The following is a 17856-nucleotide window of genomic DNA, read 5'->3' on the forward strand; positions in this document are numbered from 1 at the left end:
CGTCTTCTCGACGTCGTCGCGTCGCGCGCGTCGTCGTAACGAGCGGCGTCGTCGTCGTCGTCGTCGTCGCGCGTCCCCTGTGCCTCGCGCGACGCCGCCGCGGCGTCGCCGTCGGGGCGGTCGTCGTCGTCGAGCCGGCGCCGACGCCGCGATCGAAAGGTCGAGCTCGTCGTCCGTCGCGGGCAGTTCAAGAACTTGGACGAGCGCCCGCCGTGGCCGATAACGATCGAGGCGGACGTGCACTCGCTGGGGATGGACGAGCACGACGAGCTGAACCCGCCGCGGCGACGGCGACGGCGCGGCGGCGGCGGCGCGAGAAGATCGACGGACGACGACGACGACGACGACGACGACGACGACGCGACGGAGGAGACGGGCGCGACGTTCCGCGCCACCGTCGCGCCCGTCGGTCACGGCTTCTTCATCGACGGCTCCGTCGACGCCGTCATCGCGGTCGCGTGCGAGGTGTGCGGCGCGCCGACGATGCAGCGCGTCGAGGGCGTCGACGTCAAGGCGTGGCTCGACGAGAACGCGAACGAGCTCGACTCGAGCGGCGAGACGGAGGTGATCCCGTTCCCGCGGCACCGCGAAGAGTGCGACCTGACGGGGTTGATACGCGACGTCGTGCGGATGAGAGCGCCGTACGAGAACGTGTGCGAGGCGTGCGAGAGGGACGGGTCGACGATGGGGGGGGGGTGGGGGGGCGGGGGTGAAGAAGGGGAAGCGTTCTCGTTCAAGCTCGAGCCCGAGGATCGATGACGTACGCGTACCGTGAGCCGCGACGGACGACGCTCGGAGTAAAATACATACAGTATGTTATGCGGTGCTACGGTACCGCGGTGGTGTACACGTACCGACCTCTCTTCGCCTCACTTCGGACTTATCACGCCCACGCCGTAGTACAAGTCGAACCCGAGCTCTTCTTCCTTGGACGTCGACTTCCTCCGCGACTCCCCCGCCAGCCGCGTCCCCGCGACGAGGTCCGCGAGGTCCTCGAAGGGGCCCGCCCGGGACCCGTCGATCCCTCGCCCCCCATCGCGGCGCGCGACCCCCGCGTCGTCGCTCGGCGACGGCGGCGACCGTCGATGTCGATCGACCCCGCCGCCGGGCGCGCGTCGCCGCGCCGTCGTCAGCGCGACGACGCCGGCGGCGACAGGCGAACGCGTCGGCGACGTCGGCGCTCCGTTCGCGACGGACGCGAGAAGCTCGCGCATTTGCCTCTCCCCGTCCCGTCGTGAAGTCCGCGGCGATCCGTTCGTCGGCGCGACCGCGAACGCGCCGGCGCCGCCCCCCCCAGGCTGAGGAGAGAACCCTCCGCGCGGGTTCCCGTGTTGTCGCCCCAACCGGGGGCTCTCCGGCGCCGCGCGCGCTCTGCCGCCGCTCGGGCTCCGCCCGCCCCCGCGCGGGCTCGGGCTCGCGCTCGGGCTCCCGCCCGCGCCCGCGTCGCCGCCGTCGACGTCGAGGACGTACGTGTGCCCGGGCGCGGCGTACCCGGAGGAGCTGCGCGGTTTGACCGCCGTCGACGGCGGCGAACGATGATGACGCGTCTGTTTCCGCGGCGTCGTCGTCGTCGTCGTCGTCGGCGGCGGCTTGGTCGGTCTCGTCGGCGACGCCGCCTTCGGTCTCGGCGTCGCGGCGTCCGTCGTCGTCGTCGCCTCGGGCGCGGGCGCGGGCTCCGGCGCGGGCTCCGGCGCGGGCGCGGGAGGCGGCGCGGTCGATTCGGTCGTCGCCTCCGCGTCTGCTTCGTCCGCGCGCGTCGCGTCGCGCGCGGGAATCGCGTCCGAGCCCTCCTCCTCCTCCTCCAATGCCTCCTTCTCCTCCTCCGCGGGCGCGGGCGTCGCGGCCTCAGGTTTCGGCGCGTCCTCCTCGCGCTCGATCGGTGCGGCCGCCGCCGACGTCGTCGCCGCGTCCCCGTCGTCCGCCGCGGGTCCTGGTCCCTCCCCCTCCGGCGGGGTGGGATTCGACGGAGGGGTTTTCGTTCCCTCGCCCTCGCCCTCGCGCTCGGACGCCGCCTCGACCGCCTCGGGGACGACCGCCTCGGGCGCGACCGCCTCGGGGACGACCGCCTCGGGGACGACCGCCTCGGGGACGGGCTCGCTCATGATGCCCGCGTCGCGCGCGCGGCGTTCTCGACGTCCGACGAACCGGAGGCCCCAAACAATGTGGCGGCCTGTGGTCACAATAATTGGGATGCCGTCCGGGGTCGGCAGAGCAGCATAATATCGAATATTGCGCATGAGCATTTGGTCAGCAAAATATTGCAAAAAAGTATTCTCCCGAGCCCTTAAACCCGCACCCTTGACCCGCACACCCTGTCATTCGGCTGTTCGCGCGGAAATGTAAATGCAAATTTGCTTTTACGACAGCACGGTGGTTGGGCTGTTGAAGACACAAACGCGCGCGCGCGCTGACGCGCGCGCGTGCGACGAGACCTCTCCACCGCGCGCATGACCGAACGCTCGCTTCGCGCGCGCGAGCGCGGCGGCGTTCTAGGAGACGCGGTGCGCGATTCCCACCCCTTCCTCCCCCTCGAGGCGTCTCTCCGTTTCGGGATGTTCGTTCGCGCTCTCATTCATCGTCTTCCCCCCGCTGACGCCGCCCCGTCTCGCGCTCCGCAGGCGTCGACGTCGTCGCGCGCGCGTCGCGACGCAACGCATCGCGCGACGCCGCGCGGCGCGACGTCGTCCGCGAGCGCGAGAGACCCGACCAACGCGTTCGCGCGCTTCGCGGAGTCGCTCGGGGGGAAACTCCGACGCGCGCTCGCGCCCGCGGTCGTCGCGTCTCGGAAGACGCGACGACGATCTGCCGCCTCGAGGTCGCGCGGCGGCGACGGCGACGGCGCGGCGACACGCGCGCGCGCGCCGCGACCGCCTTCCTCCGAGGACGCGGCGACGCGGACGCACATCGCGCGCGGCGCGTCCTATCGCCCGACGGCTTCGAGCGCGTACCCGCCCGACGACGCGATGGCGACGCGACGTCGGACCTGGACGCGCGTCGGACGCGACGTCTCGGCGTCGACGACGGCGTCGACGACGACGACGACGACGACGACGACGACGCCGACGCGCGAAACGGCGCGGTTCCCGCCGAAGCCGCCGCAGGTCGTGACCGCGCGCGACCTGAGCGAGAGCGACGAGGCCGCGGTGTCGCGCGCGCGGCGCGCCAACCACGCCGTCCTCGGCGGCGTCGCGCTCGCGGCGGTCGTCGTCCTCCTCGCGAAGAGGAGGAAGAATGATGCGAAGCGACGAGACGACGACGACGACGACGACGCGGACGCCGCCGCGGCGAAACTCGCGTCGGAGCAGCCGCGCGCGCTCGACGTCGACGGCGCCGCGACGCCCCCGCGCGGCGCGAAGATGACCGACTCCGCCAAGGTCACGCCCGCGAGCGGCGTCGACGCGGCGGCGGCGCCGCGCCCGCCCGCGCGGCGCGCGAAGAAAAATCTCTTTCCGACTCGGTCCGCCGCGACCGCCAACGCGTCGTCCGAGGTCGAGCCGTACGAGTCGCCCGCGCGCGACGACGCGGACGCGATGATGACCGAGGTGGTGACGCGCGCGGAGAGAGGAGAAGCGGAAGTGATCGGCGACGGTTCGAATCTCGCGACGATTGACGTTCTCGCGTCGCCGCCGCGGTCGCCGTCGTCCGACGCCATCGCCGCCGTCGTCTCCGCGAAACGCGTCCTCTCGAGAGCGAAAGCGTCGCGGCGGCTGCGACAGCCCGGCGAGCTCCGCGTCAACGTCCTCGGATGCCGCGTCGCGGACTTCATCGCGCGCCGAGCGTCGCTGGACGCGAGAGAAGAAGCCGAGGAGCGGTGGAGGGACGACGCGGACGCGTTGAGAGACGCCGACGTCGCCGCGAGATTCGCGCTGAAGATCGAGTGCGACGCGCTCGGCGACGGCGAGCGGATCGTCCGCGGGACCACGCGGACGAAGTACCTGGACTACCACGACGAGAAGCCCGGGTCGGCGGCGTCCATCGCGGCGGGGAAGAACACGGTGACGTTCAATCAAGGGATGACGTTCGCGCTCCCCGCGGATGAGAAGAGAGGGGGATCTCTGCGTTTGAAACTCGCGTCGGGGTGCGCGGAGCACGCGAAAGCGCGCGACGACGACGACAACCTCCGGGCCCCTCGCGGGTCGACGTCGAGGAAGACGCTGTGCATGTCCGGGCTGGTCGTCCGCGAGGTGCTCAGGGCGGCGCCGGTGACGAAGGAGTTCGCGTTGTACGATGTGGATGGGAAAGAAGCCGGGCACGCGCTGTTGTCGTTCGAGTGGAGGCACGCGCCGTTCGAGGCGTCGGAAGCGGACGCGACCGCGGCCGCGTAGAGGAGACGACGACGAGTACATGCAGTAGTCGAATAGGATCCACGACGCGTGCGATGCCGAGGAAAGGAAGAAGAAAAAGAATACTCAGTGAAAACGACTCGCGGGAATGATCCGTATATCGTTCACGTCGCGACCGCGCGCGTCACCGACGCTGCTTCTGCTCTCGCGGGAAGTGGCTCGTGATGCGCATCGCCTCCGCGCGCCTCACGCTCGTGCGCAGGCGGATCCGCATCGCCGCCACCTGCGCACGGAGCAGTCCGTCCACGCTCTGCATCTGCGCCGCCGCCGCCCACGCGACGTCGGGGGGGAGCTCCGGAGGGCCCGCGACGCGCGACGAACCCGCGAGCCCGAGCCCGAGCCCGAATCCGGACCCGCCTCCGCCTCCGCCGTGGCCGTCGTCGCCCCACGCGGTCGCCTCGTCGTCGACGTCGACGCCGCCGTGCCCGCCTCGAGGCTCGCCGTTCCCGCTCCCCGGGTACTCGCCGCGCCCGGAGAGATACTTCGCCCACCCCTTCTCGCGCTCCCTCTCGCGCCGTCGGGTTTCGGCGTCGTCCGACGGCGGCGGCTCGCGGACGGGCAGCCGCAACGACGCCAACGACGGCGTCGTCGTCGTCGTCTCTCTTTGTTTCTCCTCGCCTCCGTCTCCTGCGCCGCCGCCGCCCATGACTCCCGCCCGGGGCGCGTACGCGAACGGCTTCATCCCCGCCGCGCCGCCGCCGCCCTCCCCTCCCATCCCCGCGCGTCGCATGAGCGACGCCAACAAGCTCGCGGCGTCCTCCGACGGCGGCTCCCCCGCGCGCATCGCGCGGACGCTCTCGAGCAGCGTCCGCGCGTCGCGCTCGTCCTCCGCGCTGTTCCCCAGCCGCCGCTGTCGTCGTCGTTCCCCCTCTCGTCGCTCGTCGTCGCGGCGTCGTCTCGCGGCGGCGCGCTCGGGCTCTCGCGCGCGACGCGGGGACGCGTCGGGCGAAAGCGCGCTGAGCGCTATTTGATTCCCGCGGTCGTCCCTCCTCGGCGACGGCGACGGCGCGCCCTCGGTCGGGACCTCGGACGCGGCGACGGAGACGTTCATCGGCGAGGATGCTCGGTAACCGCCGTCGTCGGACGCGACCTCGGACGACGCGGAGGAGACGGACCTCCCGTCGTCGTCGTCGTCGTCGTAGATGCTCAGCCGCGCGCCGCCTCCCTCGGCGGGGGACCCCGACCGCGACCTCGCCAGCCGCGCGCGGAGGGTCGCGACGGGGTCGTTCGCGGACAGCATCGCGTGCAGAGCCTCCGTCGCGTCCTCCGCGTCGTCCTTCGCGGGGGACGGCGACGCGGGTCTCTCCTCCGACGCCTTCGCTCTCTCCGCGCGCATCGCGCTGAGCGGGTCGTTCCGCGAGAGCATCGCGTGCAACGCCTCCGTCGCGTCGCCGGCGTCCATGCTCTCTTCGCGACCGTGTCGAGCCGCCGCGGGGGGGCCGCCGCGGGGGGTCTCTTCGCGGAGGCTTCCCCCGGACGACCGTCGCGAACGACGCGAGTCTCGCGAGCGTTCCGCGTCGTCGTCGTCGTCGTCGTCGTCGTCGTCGTCGTCGCTAACGCGCTCGAACGACTCGTTCTCGTACGCCACCGAGTCGCCGCGCGCGTCGAATCCGCCGTCGACGGAATCGGACTCGAACGCGCCCGCCCACGGCGCCGCCGTCGCGGCGGTGGCGGCGGCGCGCGGCGGCGACGCCGATCGCACGAAGTCGGCTCTCGGCGCGCTCCTCGGGCGTCCCTTCGCGCTCGCCGGCCTCGCGCCGCCCGCCGCGGTGCCCGGTCGGCGCGTCGCCGCCGGCGCCGCCGGCGCCGCCGGAGCGCTCGCGGGGAAGGCGTCCGCGTCGTGGAACGCGATGGACGGAGGGTCGTCGTCGTCGTCGTCCGCGAAGGAGGCGAAGGACCGCGAGAACTCGAACGAGTCCGCGCGGTCGTCGTCCGAGAGGCGCGGCGGCGGCGGCGGCCCCGTCCCCGTCCCCGTCCCCGTCCCCGTCCCCGCGCCGCCGCCGCGCGACGACCCCGGCCGCGCGGTCTGCGGTCGCGACGTGTTCACGACGCCGGCGTCGCCGTCGTAGAAGTCGATGGACGCGTCCGTGCTGTCGTCGTCGTCCACGACGAACGACCCGTCGTCCGACGCGAAAACGCCGTCGTCGTCGCGACCGCTGCGATCGCGCGGGCTTGGGCTGTGATCGAACGAGATCTCGACGCCGTCGTCGAGGCTGCCGTCGAGGCTGTCGTCGACGGAGAAGCGGTTCATCGCGACGCGCGTCGTCGCGGGCGGCGGCGCCGCGGCGCGGCGGCCGCCCGCGGTGGACGGCCGCGCGCCGCCGGACGACGGACGCGACGCGGTCCCGGGTCGAGCGGAGTATCGCGCGAGCAATTCGTCCGCGGCGGCGAGCGCTTCGTCGTCCGCGGGTCGACCGCCGCCGCCGCCGCCGCCGCCGCGCGCGGCGGACGTCGGCCGCGCGCCGACGCCGCCGCCGCCCGAGAGCCCGTACGGGTTCAGAGGGTTGTACCCGGCCATCGAGCGCGCGCGTCGGACGGGGCGCGCGAGTGGTGAGTGCGAACGCTTTAGCCACAAACGGTCGTTTTTCGCTTTTCGGTGGCTTTTTCGGTGCCGTTTCGTCGCGCGGCGGTCGGCCGACACAGCCCGGTGTCGGAGTTCGCCCGCCGTGACGTCGACATTCAGAGATCGCCCGCGCGCGTCCTCGCCCCCGCCCGCGCGCGCCTCCTCGCCCCCCCCCTCCCCGCTCGACCGTCATGGTCGAAGGCCACGGCGTGCACAGAGTCGCGCAAGCGCACAGGCGCGCGCTCGTCGGAAAGAAGTTCAAGGCGTCGTCCCCGAACGGGCGATTCGTCGACGGCGCGCGCGCGATCGACGACAAGGCGCTCGCGCGCGTCGAGGCGATCGGCAAGAATCTCTTCTACTTCTTCGACCGCGGAGAAGGAGGAAGAGGAGGAGGATCCGAGAGGCACGGTCATCACGTGATGCACGTGCACTTCGGCATGAGCGGCCGCTTCAGCGTGCACGCGGCGTCGGACCCGCCCGCGGCGACGCCGACGACGCGCCTCAAGCTCGAGGGCCACGGCCGCGTCGCGATGCTCAGCGCGATGGTCGTCGACCTCATGGACGAGTCGGGGTTCGAGGCGAAGCGCGTCGCGCTCGGGCAAGACCCGCTGCGCGAGGACGCGTGCGCGGATACGCTGTGGGAGAAGTTCACGGCGTCGCGCAAGTCCGTCGGGCTCGCGTTGATGGACCAGTCGATGTTCGCGGGCGTGGGGAACATCTACCGCGCGGAGATCCTCTTCAAGGCTGGCGTGCATCCGGAGCAACCGTGCCGCGACCTCGACCGCGGCGTGTTCGATTCGCTCTGGCGGCACTCGGTCGAGCTCCTCCAACGCGGGTACTCCACGGGCAGCATCCTGACCGTGGACCCAGAGGAGGCGCTGGTTTTGGGCGAGCCGTGGACGCGACGGTACGTGTACAACCAGTCGTCGTGCGGGCGGTGCGGCGGGAAGGTGTTGACGTGGGAGATGGCCAACCGGACCGTGTACTGCTGCGGCGGGAGCTGTCAAAAGTTGATCGAATCGAGATCGTCAGGTGCGTTCTATACACTGGTCCCCATACGACCGCGTCGGCGAGGTGGACGCCGATCCTTAAGGACTTTGCCCGGCGCATCTCTCCGCCCACCCCCCGCTTTCAATCCCCGTCCTCGGCGCCTTTCAACTCCAACTGACGCCTTTCAACTCCACCCCGACGTTCGCTCGTATGGAACGGCCCTCAGTCGCGAATCCATCATCCGGAGCCGGAGCGAAGAAGAGGGCCGCGGCGAAGAAGGTCGTTCGCGAGCACGTGCCGTTCGTGTCGCACTGCGCGCCGGACAGCGGCGCGACCGCGGCGTCGGATCCGTCCAAGATGACCGTGAAGGCGCTGAGAGAGATCCTCGCGGCGGGGAGCGACTCAGAGAAGGCCGTCGTCTCGGCTTCGGCGAAAAAGCCGGAGCTCGTCGCCGCCGTCGCCGCGCTCCTCCGCGCGGCGAAGAAGGAGGAGGAAGACGGAACGTCAACCGTCGCGCGGTCGACGCCGACGAAGAACACCAACACCGAGATGCGCGTCAAGGTGGTGGTCGCGAAGACCTCCGAGTCGCCGCGGACGCCGACGCCGGGGACGCGAGGGCTCGCGATGCGAAGTGAGGTGCGTTCTACACACTGGTCCCCATACGACCCCGTCGGCGTGGTGAACGCCATTCCTTAAGGACTTTTCCCGGCGCATCTCTCCGCCCAGCCCTCGCTTTCAATCCCCGCCCTCGACGCCTTTCAACTTCAACTGACGCCTCTGAACTCCACCCCGACTTCGCTTTGTATGGAATGGCCCTGAGGCGGACGCGGTGCGGGACAAGGCGAACGCGGGCGAGAAGAGAAACGTGGAGCACGTCGCGCTGGAGGACGACGCGTCGAGGGCGGTCGTGCGGGGGGAGAGAGAGAGAGTTGTCGCCGCGAAGGGTGGGAAGAAGCGGGGAAGAGCGGGGAAGGCGCTCGCGCCGGTCACCCCGGAGGCGCGCGCGACGCGGCCGCGGCGGACGAAGTGATGATGAGAATGCCGATCTCGTGCAGTGTCAAGCATCTGTGGAAAAGTTCCGCGCGTCATCGTTACTCGTCGCGCGTTTCGCTCGTCGTCACTTCCGCCGCGCGCGCCGCCGCCCACGCAGCCGCAGCGCGGACGGACGCCATGGTCGCGGACAAGAAAGACCTCGCGAACGTCGACGCGGAGAACTTCGGGAGCGAGATGCTCGACTCGTTCAAGATCGACATCTCGCACCAAGAGATGGAGCGCATCATCGTCGAGGCGCGTCGCGTCCGTCGTTCGTTCGTTCGTTCCGATCGATCTTCTTCGCGCCCTCCGTCGAACGTCCTCCTCGTCCGTCCGCGCGCCGTCCTCCCCCGTCCGCTGACATCGCGTCCTCCTCCTCCTCCTCCCGCAGCTCGAGCTCATCTACCGGACGCAGCCGGGGAAGTGGCTTCCCATGCACGTGCGTGACGCGACGCGCCCCGCTCCGCCCCGCCGTCGTCCTCGCTCGCCGGAACCCTAGGTTTCGTTTCCCTCCCTCTCTCTCTGACGTCCGTCCCCCGCCCGCGCGCGTCCACAGGGCATCTGCAACATGCTCGCGGACGAGCTCGGGTACGAGGACGTGGACGAGTTCGAGGACGCGCTCAAGGCGGACTTCAAGACGTTCATCGGCGCGCTGCCGCACATCGAGACGGACAACCAGGAGTCAGGCGCGTTCTATCTCACACTGGTCCCCGTACGACCGCGTCGGCGCGGTGCACGCCGTTCGTTGAGGACTTTACTTCCCGGCGCATCTCTCCGCCCAGGGTCCCTCGGTTTCGATCCCGACACACCTCGACGCCTTTCAACTCCGCTTCTGACGCCTTTCAACTCCACCCCGACGTCGCTTCGTATGGGCGACGACCCTCAGAGCTCCAGCCCGGGCTCTGGCGCGACGTCTTTCGCGTCATCCCCGACCCGCCCGCGGACCAGTGCCGCCCGCAGCGGCTCGTGCTGCAGATCAAGTCCAGGGCGGACCTGTGGCGCGTGCTGATGCTCCATCCGGGCGCGTTCGTGGAGATCCCCGAGCTCGAGTTCGAGATCGGCGCGGATCACAAGCGTCGCGTCGACTCGGTGTACAACCACGTCGGCGCGTCCATCTTCAATTTGGGTGCGTTCTATCTCACACTGGTCCCCGTACGACCCCGTTCGCGTGGTGAACGCCGATCCTTAAGGACTTTTAACCCCGGCGTATCTCTCAGCCCACACCTCGGTTTCAATCCCCGACCCATACGATACCTTTCAACTCCGCTTCTGACGCCTTTCAACTCCACCCCGACGTCGAACCTCAGAGCGTCACGTGGAACAGATCGGCGACGCCGCGGACGACCCCGCGGCGGCGGCGGAGCGCCAGGGGATCCAGGACACGTGCGACGCGCTTCGAAAGGTGTTAGACCTCGAGATCCCGGCGACGTTCATCGTGATCGACCCCGGGGGCCTGAGCGCGTTCAAGCCGGGCGAGGGCGTGGAGGTGACGGAGATGGAGGCGGACGCGGGCGCGTACGACCGAAGCGCGCGCGCCGTCGCCATCACCCGCGCGGCGGAGGCGGAGGGATACGAGGACATCAACGGCGGGGGCGGGGGCGGGGGCGAGCCGGGGGCGCGGGGGGGCGACGGCGACGGCGACGGCGGGGGAGGGGGAGGGATGAACGACATAGACGCGTGACGACGCGAGACGTTCGATGGACGCGAGTGTCCATCGGTAGACCGTTCGCGCGGCTTTTGCTCATCAAGTGAACTGACGCGCGCTCGCTCGCGCTCTGCTCGACACCGCCGGTTGCGGGCGCCACGTGGCCGCGTTCGCGCGTCGTCCATCATATCCGAAAGCGCGCTCGCGTCGCGCGCCGCCGCCGTCCGCTTCCTCTCCCCGTCCCCGCGACCTCGTCGTCGTCGAGATGATGATGACGACGACGACGCGCGCGCCCGCCGCCGCGCGCGCGTCGACCGCGCCGCGCGTCGACCGCGCCGCGCGCGCGTCTTCCGCGTCGGCGCCTCGTCATCATCGCGCGATCGGCGCCGCGCATCGCGCGTCGTCGCGCCGGCGCCCGGGCGGCCCGTCCGTCGTCGCCCTCGCGGCGCTCCCTCGCGGCGCCGCCGCCGCGATGGCGATGGCGATGGCGACGCGCGCCGACGCCGACGCCGCCTCCGCGCGCCCGCGCGACGGCGTCGTCGCGCGCGGCCGCAAGGGGATGCTCGGCCGAGTCATCGACGGCGAGGACGACGAGACGACGTCGAAGAAGAAAAAGGAGAAGCGCGCCGCGGCCGCCGCGGACAAGGCGGCGACGTTCGACGGCGCCGGCCGCGCGCCAAAGGGCAGCGCCAGCATGGCCGCGAGCTTGGAGGGAGGCCTCGGGAAGGCGTCGTCCAAGGGAAAGAACTGGATAGTGGTCGGCGACGCGAAGACGGATTTCGCGTCGAAGCCCATCAAGCTTCTCGAGCTCGCCAACGGTAACTTCCTCCTCGTCAAGTACGCGGAGACGGACCAGGTGTTTTGCATCCCGTGCAACAGCACGGCGTATCAGTACCCGATGATCGACGGCGAGCTGTTCTTCGGGCCGGCCGGGCCGGCGATTCGCGTGCCGCTCGACGGCACCGAGTACGACCTCACGACGGGCGACGTGATCAAGGCGCGTTCTCTATTCTACACACTCGTCCCCATACGACCGCGTTCGCGTGGTGAACGCCGTTCCTTGAGGACTTTCTCTCCCGGCGCGTCTCTGCGCCCATCACCCCTCGCGTTCGATCCCGACACACCGCGATGTTGCCTTTCAACTCCATCTGACGCCTTTGAACTCCACCCCGACGTTCATTCGCTCGTACGCGACGCGCTTAAGTGGTGCCCGGGCGGGGGGAACCCGATCAAGAGCGTGCTCGGGGCGCTCAAGTCAAAGGAGACGCCGGTGCCGCTGCCGACGTACCCGGTGAGCGTGGCGGCGGACGGGACGATCAGCACGACGTTCGTGAAGTGAGAGAAGAGCGAATAATATTTGATCGTACATCTATTCCACGATTTGCCTTTCAAAAGGTTCGTCCTCGATCGAGAATCTCGGTCAAATTCGAGTGCACTCGATCGCGGCGTCATCGTTCTGTTGCCGGCGCCGGCCTCCAGAAGAGTCTTCGCGACTTGCCCCCCGCGGAATCGACCTGCAACCATCCGCGCGCGCGCCCCCGCCCATCGCACGATGGCGACCGCCGACCTCATCAAAAACGTGTTCGGGGACTCCGACTCGGACTCCGACGCGGACGCCGCCGCCCCCGCGGCCGCGGCGAAGCCGACCAAGGCGGAGCTGCGGGCGACCGCCGCGAAGAAGGCCGCGTTCGCCGCCGCGCTCGGGGCGGTCGACGACGACGACGACGACGACGACGCGGGCGGCGACGCGAGCGACGACGACGGCTCGCTGGGCGGCGACGTCGTCGCGGAGAAGCCCGCGTTCCGGAGCTCGCTCGAGGACCCGGACGCGGCGGGAAGCGACTCGGACGACGAGAAGCCGGGTGCGCGCCCTCTCGACGGATCGACCGATCGACCGATCGATTTTAGGGCGCGCGCGCATCATCCAGCATCTTTCCTCCCCTCGCCGCGCGGATCGATCGCGATCGTCGCCGCCCCCGCGGGAAGGAGCGCGTCTGCGAGGACCGCATCGCGCCCACCCCCACGCCCACCCCCACGCCCGCGCTGACGCGATCCACCCTCCGTCCCCAACACCGCAGAGCCCGCGCCGGACTTGCACATCGACGTCCCGTACATCGATCCGATCCCGGAGGGCGTGACCGCGAAGATCTTCAAGCAGACCAACGTGTGCCGCGTGGAACCGCAGCCGTACGACCCAAAGACGTTCCAGCTCGAGACGGAGACGATCACGCACGCGGACGGGACCACGGAGACGCGCCCCGCGGACGTGCACAACGTCATCCGATGGCGCCACGTGCTGGACGAGGACGGGAAGCAGGTGATGGGGGAGGACGGAGAGCCGAAGATCGAATCCAACGCCAAGTTCGTGCGTTGGAGCGACGGGAGTCTCACGCTGCACATCGGCGAGGAGGTGCTGCGCGTGACGGAGACGGACATGAGCGGGGAGCATCAGTACGTGTACGCGCGGCACCCCGGGGTGTTGCAAGGGGTGAAGCACATCGAGTCGCGGTTGCAGATGGCGCCGAGGAACCTCGACAGCGCGACGCACTCGCGGCTGACGCGGCGCGTCGACGCCAGGCACGTCAAGTCCAAAAAGGTTCAGGCGCGTTCTCCTCACACTGGTTCCCGTACGACCGCGTCGGCGTGGTGAACGCCGTTCCTTAAGGACTTTTCCCGGCGCATCTCTCCGCTCATCCCTCGGTTTCAATCCCCACCCTCGACGCCTTTCAACTCCATCTGACGCCTTTCAACTCCACCCCGACGTCGCTTCGTATGGAACGACCCTCAGTCGTTCGTCAAGATTCACAACCCGGAGAAGGATAAGGAGGCGGAGGAGCGAGAGGCGCTGCGGATCGAGAAGGAGCGCGCGACGCTCGCGAAGAAGCAGAAGGCGGCGATGGGCAAGGGGGGGTACAAGCGGTCGATGCGGGACGATTACTACGACGCGCGAGACGCCGGCGGGGGCCTGGACGGGGACTTTTTGGAAGACTCGGACGACGGCGAGGACGACGACGCGGAGGCGGAGGGGCGAGCGACGAGGGCGGGGGCCAAGGTGGCCGCCGCCGCCGCCGCGGGGGCGGAGAAGGCGGCGGCGGCGCCCGGCGGGTACGACGACGAGGAGATGATGGACGAGGACGACGACGAGGAGGAGGAGCCCTCGGCGAAGAAGAAACGCGGCAGGGCGATCGACAGCGACTCGGATTGATAAACAGAACGAAGAACGACTCGCGAGCGCGCGGCGTCGCGTGCGAACATGACATCGTTCCCTCGACCGCGACGTAGCCCTACAGGAACGGATTCCTGCGCCGATCCCTCTCCGCCTCGTCCACCGCGCCGACGTCCCTCAGACGCTCGTCGCTCATCTCCGCGACGCCCGCCGGAAGCTTCTCCTCCTCCGTCGTTCCGCATCGCACCCACCACTCCATCTCCATCGGACTCGCGTCGTACAACATCGCGCTCGTCTCTCTCGTCCCCTCGCCTAAACGCCGGATCCACGCCCTGAACCCGTTCACCGAGCCGAACGACGCGCGCAGCATGCCCGCCCTGCCGAGGACGTCCGGTCGCAGCGCGCCGCCGACGTCGTCGCGCCACACGCCGTCGAGCGCGAGCTTCTGACACAGCGTCCGGCCGTTCCTGAGCGTGCGTCGGACGCCCTCCGACGTGAGACGACGGTTCCGGTGGCGCCGCGTCGTCTTCGACAGCGCCTCCGCGATCTCCGCGTTCGAGATGGACTCGTCCGGCTCGTCTTGGTAATCGTAGAGCTCCGCCTCCTCCTCCGCGGGAAGCGCGCGCGCCGCGTCCTCCTTCTTCTCGAGCTCGGTCAGCATCGCCTCTAGCTCGGCGGTGACGCCCGGGTCGGGCGCGGGGGCGTCGGGGACGCGAGGCGGCCGCCGCGAGAGCGACGCGTCGAGCGCGCCGAGGATCTCCTCGAGATCGGCCGCGACGGGGTCGGCCGCGGCCTCGGGGACGTCCTCCTGCGTCATGGGGACGGGACGCGCGTCGTCGGAGTGACGGGATGGAGAGGGACGACGGTCGTCGTCGTCGTCGCGCATCTACGCATCGCACAGCTGTCGTCGTTTGACTGATAAATAATTTGAATCTCGTCACTTCGTCGACGCGCGCCCGCCCCACGCGCCCTCGTCATCATGTCTTCTGCCGCGCTCGCGTCGTCGTCCTCGGCGTTCGCGTCGCGTCGCGTCGCGCGCGCGTCGTCGCTCGTGCGCCGCGCCGCGCGTCGCCGCGTCGTCGTCGTCGCGCGCTCGTCGTCGAATCTCACAACGTCTCCCCCCGGCGCCTCGTCCGACGGCGGCGACGCCGACGCCGACGCGCGTCGTCGCGACGAGCGGACGGACGACGTCGCGCGCGCGGTCCTCGAGTTCCACGCCGCGGAGGGCAACGGCAACGGCGCGCGCGGCCGCGGCGGCGAGCGCGTCGTCCCGCTCGCGTCGTTCGCGCGTCGATACGGATGGTCCGAGTCGCGCGCGGAGGGCGTCCTGTGGCAGAGCGACGTCCCCGCGCGAGCCTTCGGCGTCCTCCCCGTCGCGGACGAAGACGGAACGTCAACCGGCGCGGCGCGCGCGGCGCGGACCGTGGACGCCGCCGTCGCGTACGAGGGGATGTGGCGCACGTTCGTGGAGACGGACGCGGTCGTGGACGCGCTCGCGCGAGCGACCGCGCGAGGAGACGGCGACGGCGACGGCGACGGCGCGCGAAAACCCGCGCGCGGGCACCTCACGAAGCGCCGCGCGTTCGACGACGCGCTCGCGTCGCTGCGTCGCGACCACCCGGCGTCGTGCTTCCCGGAGGGCGGCGCGTCGCTCGCGGCGGGAGCGAGCTCGACGACCGCGCGATGGAACGAGTTCCTCCGCGCGCTGAGGCGGCGGTACGGCGCGAGCGCGAGCGCGTGGCCGTTCGCGCTGCTCACGAAAAAGATCAAGCGTCGGCGCGTCTACGCGTGCGCGGCGGCGGCGTCCTTCGACGCGGAAGGATGGACGGCGGCGGGATGGGACGTCGTCCTGAGAGGCGACGCGCGCGTCGAGAGAGGCGGGTTCGGCGTGCGAGGCGGGATCGGGCGCGGCGGGAGCGACGCGTCGCCGGTCGCGGCCGCGAAGGCGGCGGTCGCGGCGGCGTCGGAGGCGGCGGCGGCGGCGGCGAACGAGTACGAGAACGACGACGCGGCGCGTCTGGCGGCGCTCGAAGCGATGGACGCGCGGCGGGTCGCGAGGGCGGCGACGTGGAAGGTCGTGGAGACGACGGAGACGTGGGAGGCGTCGTTCGCGGCGGCGGCGGCGGGAGAAGAAGAGGAGGAAGAGGAAGATGAGGAGGAGGAGGAGGAGGAAGAGGAGGAGGAGGCGACGGCCGCCGCCGCCGCGATCGTCGCGAAGAACAACGTCGTCGCGCCCGCCATGACGCCCGCGGAGCGTCGACGCCGCGCGCGTCTGGGCGCGTGGTGATGCGAGCGCCGCGACGTAAAGTACATCCGAAGTGCGCGAGTACTTCCGCGCTGCTCGAGAGAAGGAAGAGGACGCTCTGTTCTGTTCATCTCGTCGCGTTCGTCGGCGCGCGCGTTCCAGTCGCGCCCCGCCGCCGTCGCGTTCTCTCTGCTCGCGCGCTCTTCGCCGTCGCCGTCGTCATCTTCGTCGCCATCGTCGCCATCATCGTCGTCGTCGTCAGTCCACGACCTCGAAGTCCGAGTCTCGCCAGCTCTCGTCCTCTCGCCAGTCCTCCTCGTCCGCGGGGTACATAACCCCCAACGCGTCTCGGTCCGCGCGCGTCAGCCGCGGGTGCCACAAGTCGACGACGAGCACGACGCGCGTCGGTCCAACGCGGCTTCTCCCGCCGCCTCCTCCTTCGCCTTCGCATTCCGCGTCGTCGCGTTTGCGATACTCCGCGTGGTGCTCGAACGAGTCGTCGAACAGGAGCGCCTCGCCCTCGCGCCACGTCGTCGACTCGTCCGCGACCTTCAAGACGCACGCCGGGGAGACGCCGCCGGCGCCGCCGGCGGCGGCGCCGCGCGTCGGCACGCGAATCCCCAGGTGGCACCGCGCGCGCGCGTTCGTCGGACCGTGATGCGACGCGATCGTCGTCCCGGGCGCGAGCCGAGAGAGGTACGCGCTCCCGAAGTGGAACCCTCTCGAGCGCACGGGGGCGCCGCGCGCGACGCGGCGCCCGCGCGCGCCGTCGCCGTCGTCCGAAGAGAGCGTCGCGGTCGCGTCCTCTTCTTCTTCGCGGACTCGGTACGCGGCGTGTCTGAGGGCCGTTCCATCATTCGAAGCGACGTCGGGGTGGAGTTCAAAGGCGTCAGAAGCGGAGTTGAAAGGCGTCGAGGTGTGTCGGGAGGATTGAAACCGAGGGACCCTGGGCGGAGAGATGCGCCGGGAGAGAAAGTCCTCGAGGAACGGCGTTCACCGCGCGAACGCGGTCGCGCGGGAACCAGTGTGATGAGAGAACGCGCCTTAGCCGACGCAACACGCGCATCGTGTTCGGAAAGTCCACCGCCGCGCCAACCGTCTCCGCGCCGTTCTTGTACAGATCGTACCTCGTCCACTCGCCGTCGCGGTTGTACACGTTGCCGTTCTCGCCGGGGGAGAACGGGATGAAACTGCCGCTTCGCGCGTGACGTCTGCTTTTGTTTATTCTGCCTCCTCCTCCTCCCCCGTCGCGATCGCCGCCGCCGCCGTCGAGGCCCAGGACGAACCTCGCGACGGACGCTTGCTTCGACTCCAACGCGTCGACTTCGTCCGTTATCACGCTCGCGTACTCCTCCAGTAACGCCAGATCCCCGCCCGTTTTCTTATCCCACAGCTGCGCGCACCAGCACCTCCCCGTCGCCGAGCATCCGCGGCCGTCGCGCTCGTGAATCGGCGTCGTCGGAAGGTTCGCGATCGCGAACACCGTCGGCGCCTGGCCCGTCCCCAGCGGCGGCGGCGCGCTTCCTCCGTCCGCGCCGCTCGCGGCGTCTCTCACGTGCGCTCGAACGTCCGACGACAGCGTGGCAGCCATCGTCGCGTCTTCCGCGATGGACGCCGCGTTCGCGCGCGTCCTCGACGCGAACGCCGACGGGACACATCTGAAGCACGTCGGGTCGTCGCACGCGTTGTGCACAGCTGTAGTGCTCCGCGTCGTCGTCGTCGTCGTCGTCGTCGTCGTCGTCGCGCCGCCGCCGTCGCTCGCGGACGCCGCCCTCGACATCTCCTCGATCCTCGCCTCGATGCGCGCGCGGCGGCTCCGCGCGATGGCGTCCTCTTCGTCCGCGGCCGCGCGCGCGCGGAGGAGCGCGTAGG

The 17856-nt window shown here is 70.5% G+C and overlaps 11 protein-coding genes across 11 annotated transcripts; 7 read left to right on the forward strand and 4 right to left on the reverse strand.

Moving 5' to 3' along the window:
- Positions 1 to 252: 252 nt before the first annotated feature.
- On the forward strand, positions 253 to 759 carry MICPUCDRAFT_42410 (uncharacterized protein; the record flags this gene model as incomplete). The annotated part of the gene is made up of 1 exon (XM_003062738.1): positions 253 to 759. The coding sequence occupies one exon, from the start codon at positions 253 to 255 to the stop codon at positions 757 to 759; it is 507 nt and encodes a 168-aa protein (XP_003062784.1).
- Positions 760 to 869: 110 nt separating this feature from the next.
- MICPUCDRAFT_52547 (uncharacterized protein) lies at positions 870 to 2243 on the reverse strand (the record flags this gene model as incomplete). The annotated part of the gene is made up of 1 exon (XM_003062949.1): positions 870 to 2243. One exon carries the CDS (start codon positions 2241 to 2243, stop codon positions 870 to 872), a length of 1374 nt encoding a protein of 457 aa, XP_003062995.1.
- Positions 2244 to 2963: 720 nt separating this feature from the next.
- On the forward strand, positions 2964 to 4325 carry MICPUCDRAFT_52548 (uncharacterized protein; the record flags this gene model as incomplete). The annotated part of the gene is made up of 1 exon (XM_003062739.1): positions 2964 to 4325. The coding sequence occupies one exon, from the start codon at positions 2964 to 2966 to the stop codon at positions 4323 to 4325; it is 1362 nt and encodes a 453-aa protein (XP_003062785.1).
- A 142-nt stretch (positions 4326 to 4467) lies between these two features.
- On the reverse strand, positions 4468 to 6861 carry MICPUCDRAFT_52549 (uncharacterized protein; the record flags this gene model as incomplete). Its single annotated transcript, XM_003062950.1, has 1 exon — positions 4468 to 6861. One exon carries the CDS (start codon positions 6859 to 6861, stop codon positions 4468 to 4470), a length of 2394 nt encoding a protein of 797 aa, XP_003062996.1.
- A 236-nt stretch (positions 6862 to 7097) lies between these two features.
- Positions 7098 to 8904, forward strand: MICPUCDRAFT_52550 (formamidopyrimidine-dna glycosylase; the record flags this gene model as incomplete). The annotated part of the gene is made up of 2 exons (XM_003062740.1): positions 7098 to 7938; positions 8000 to 8904. 2 exons carry the CDS (start codon positions 7098 to 7100, stop codon positions 8590 to 8592), a joined length of 1434 nt encoding a protein of 477 aa, XP_003062786.1. The 3' UTR covers positions 8593 to 8904.
- A 30-nt stretch (positions 8905 to 8934) lies between these two features.
- MICPUCDRAFT_52551 (uncharacterized protein) lies at positions 8935 to 10609 on the forward strand (the record flags this gene model as incomplete). The annotated part of the gene is made up of 5 exons (XM_003062741.1): positions 8935 to 9177; positions 9320 to 9367; positions 9485 to 9634; positions 9817 to 10054; positions 10236 to 10609. 5 exons carry the CDS (start codon positions 8935 to 8937, stop codon positions 10607 to 10609), a joined length of 1053 nt encoding a protein of 350 aa, XP_003062787.1.
- A 229-nt stretch (positions 10610 to 10838) lies between these two features.
- Positions 10839 to 11948, forward strand: MICPUCDRAFT_66757 (uncharacterized protein; the record flags this gene model as incomplete). The annotated part of the gene is made up of 1 exon (XM_003062742.1): positions 10839 to 11948. The coding sequence occupies one exon, from the start codon at positions 10839 to 10841 to the stop codon at positions 11910 to 11912; it is 1074 nt and encodes a 357-aa protein (XP_003062788.1). The 3' UTR covers positions 11913 to 11948.
- Positions 11949 to 12125: 177 nt separating this feature from the next.
- Positions 12126 to 13223, forward strand: MICPUCDRAFT_42413 (PAF1 complex protein Leo1; the record flags this gene model as incomplete). Its single annotated transcript, XM_003062743.1, has 2 exons — positions 12126 to 12435; positions 12652 to 13223. The coding sequence occupies 2 exons, from the start codon at positions 12126 to 12128 to the stop codon at positions 13221 to 13223; spliced, it is 882 nt and encodes a 293-aa protein (XP_003062789.1).
- Positions 13224 to 13857: 634 nt separating this feature from the next.
- MICPUCDRAFT_52554 (uncharacterized protein) lies at positions 13858 to 14556 on the reverse strand (the record flags this gene model as incomplete). Its single annotated transcript, XM_003062951.1, has 1 exon — positions 13858 to 14556. The coding sequence occupies one exon, from the start codon at positions 14554 to 14556 to the stop codon at positions 13858 to 13860; it is 699 nt and encodes a 232-aa protein (XP_003062997.1).
- A 162-nt stretch (positions 14557 to 14718) lies between these two features.
- MICPUCDRAFT_52555 (uncharacterized protein) lies at positions 14719 to 16026 on the forward strand (the record flags this gene model as incomplete). Its single annotated transcript, XM_003062744.1, has 1 exon — positions 14719 to 16026. One exon carries the CDS (start codon positions 14719 to 14721, stop codon positions 16024 to 16026), a length of 1308 nt encoding a protein of 435 aa, XP_003062790.1.
- Positions 16027 to 16302: 276 nt separating this feature from the next.
- MICPUCDRAFT_9326 (uncharacterized protein) lies at positions 16303 to 16695 on the reverse strand (the record flags this gene model as incomplete). The annotated part of the gene is made up of 1 exon (XM_003062952.1): positions 16303 to 16695. A coding segment is annotated over one exon (393 nt), but the record flags the coding sequence as incomplete, so codon positions are not given.
- Positions 16696 to 17856: the final 1161 nt, after the last annotated feature.

Source organism: Micromonas pusilla, assembly GCF_000151265.4.
Source record: "Micromonas pusilla CCMP1545 genomic scaffold MICPUCscaffold_13, whole genome shotgun sequence".
Lineage (NCBI taxonomy): Eukaryota > Viridiplantae > Chlorophyta > Mamiellophyceae > Mamiellales > Mamiellaceae > Micromonas > Micromonas pusilla.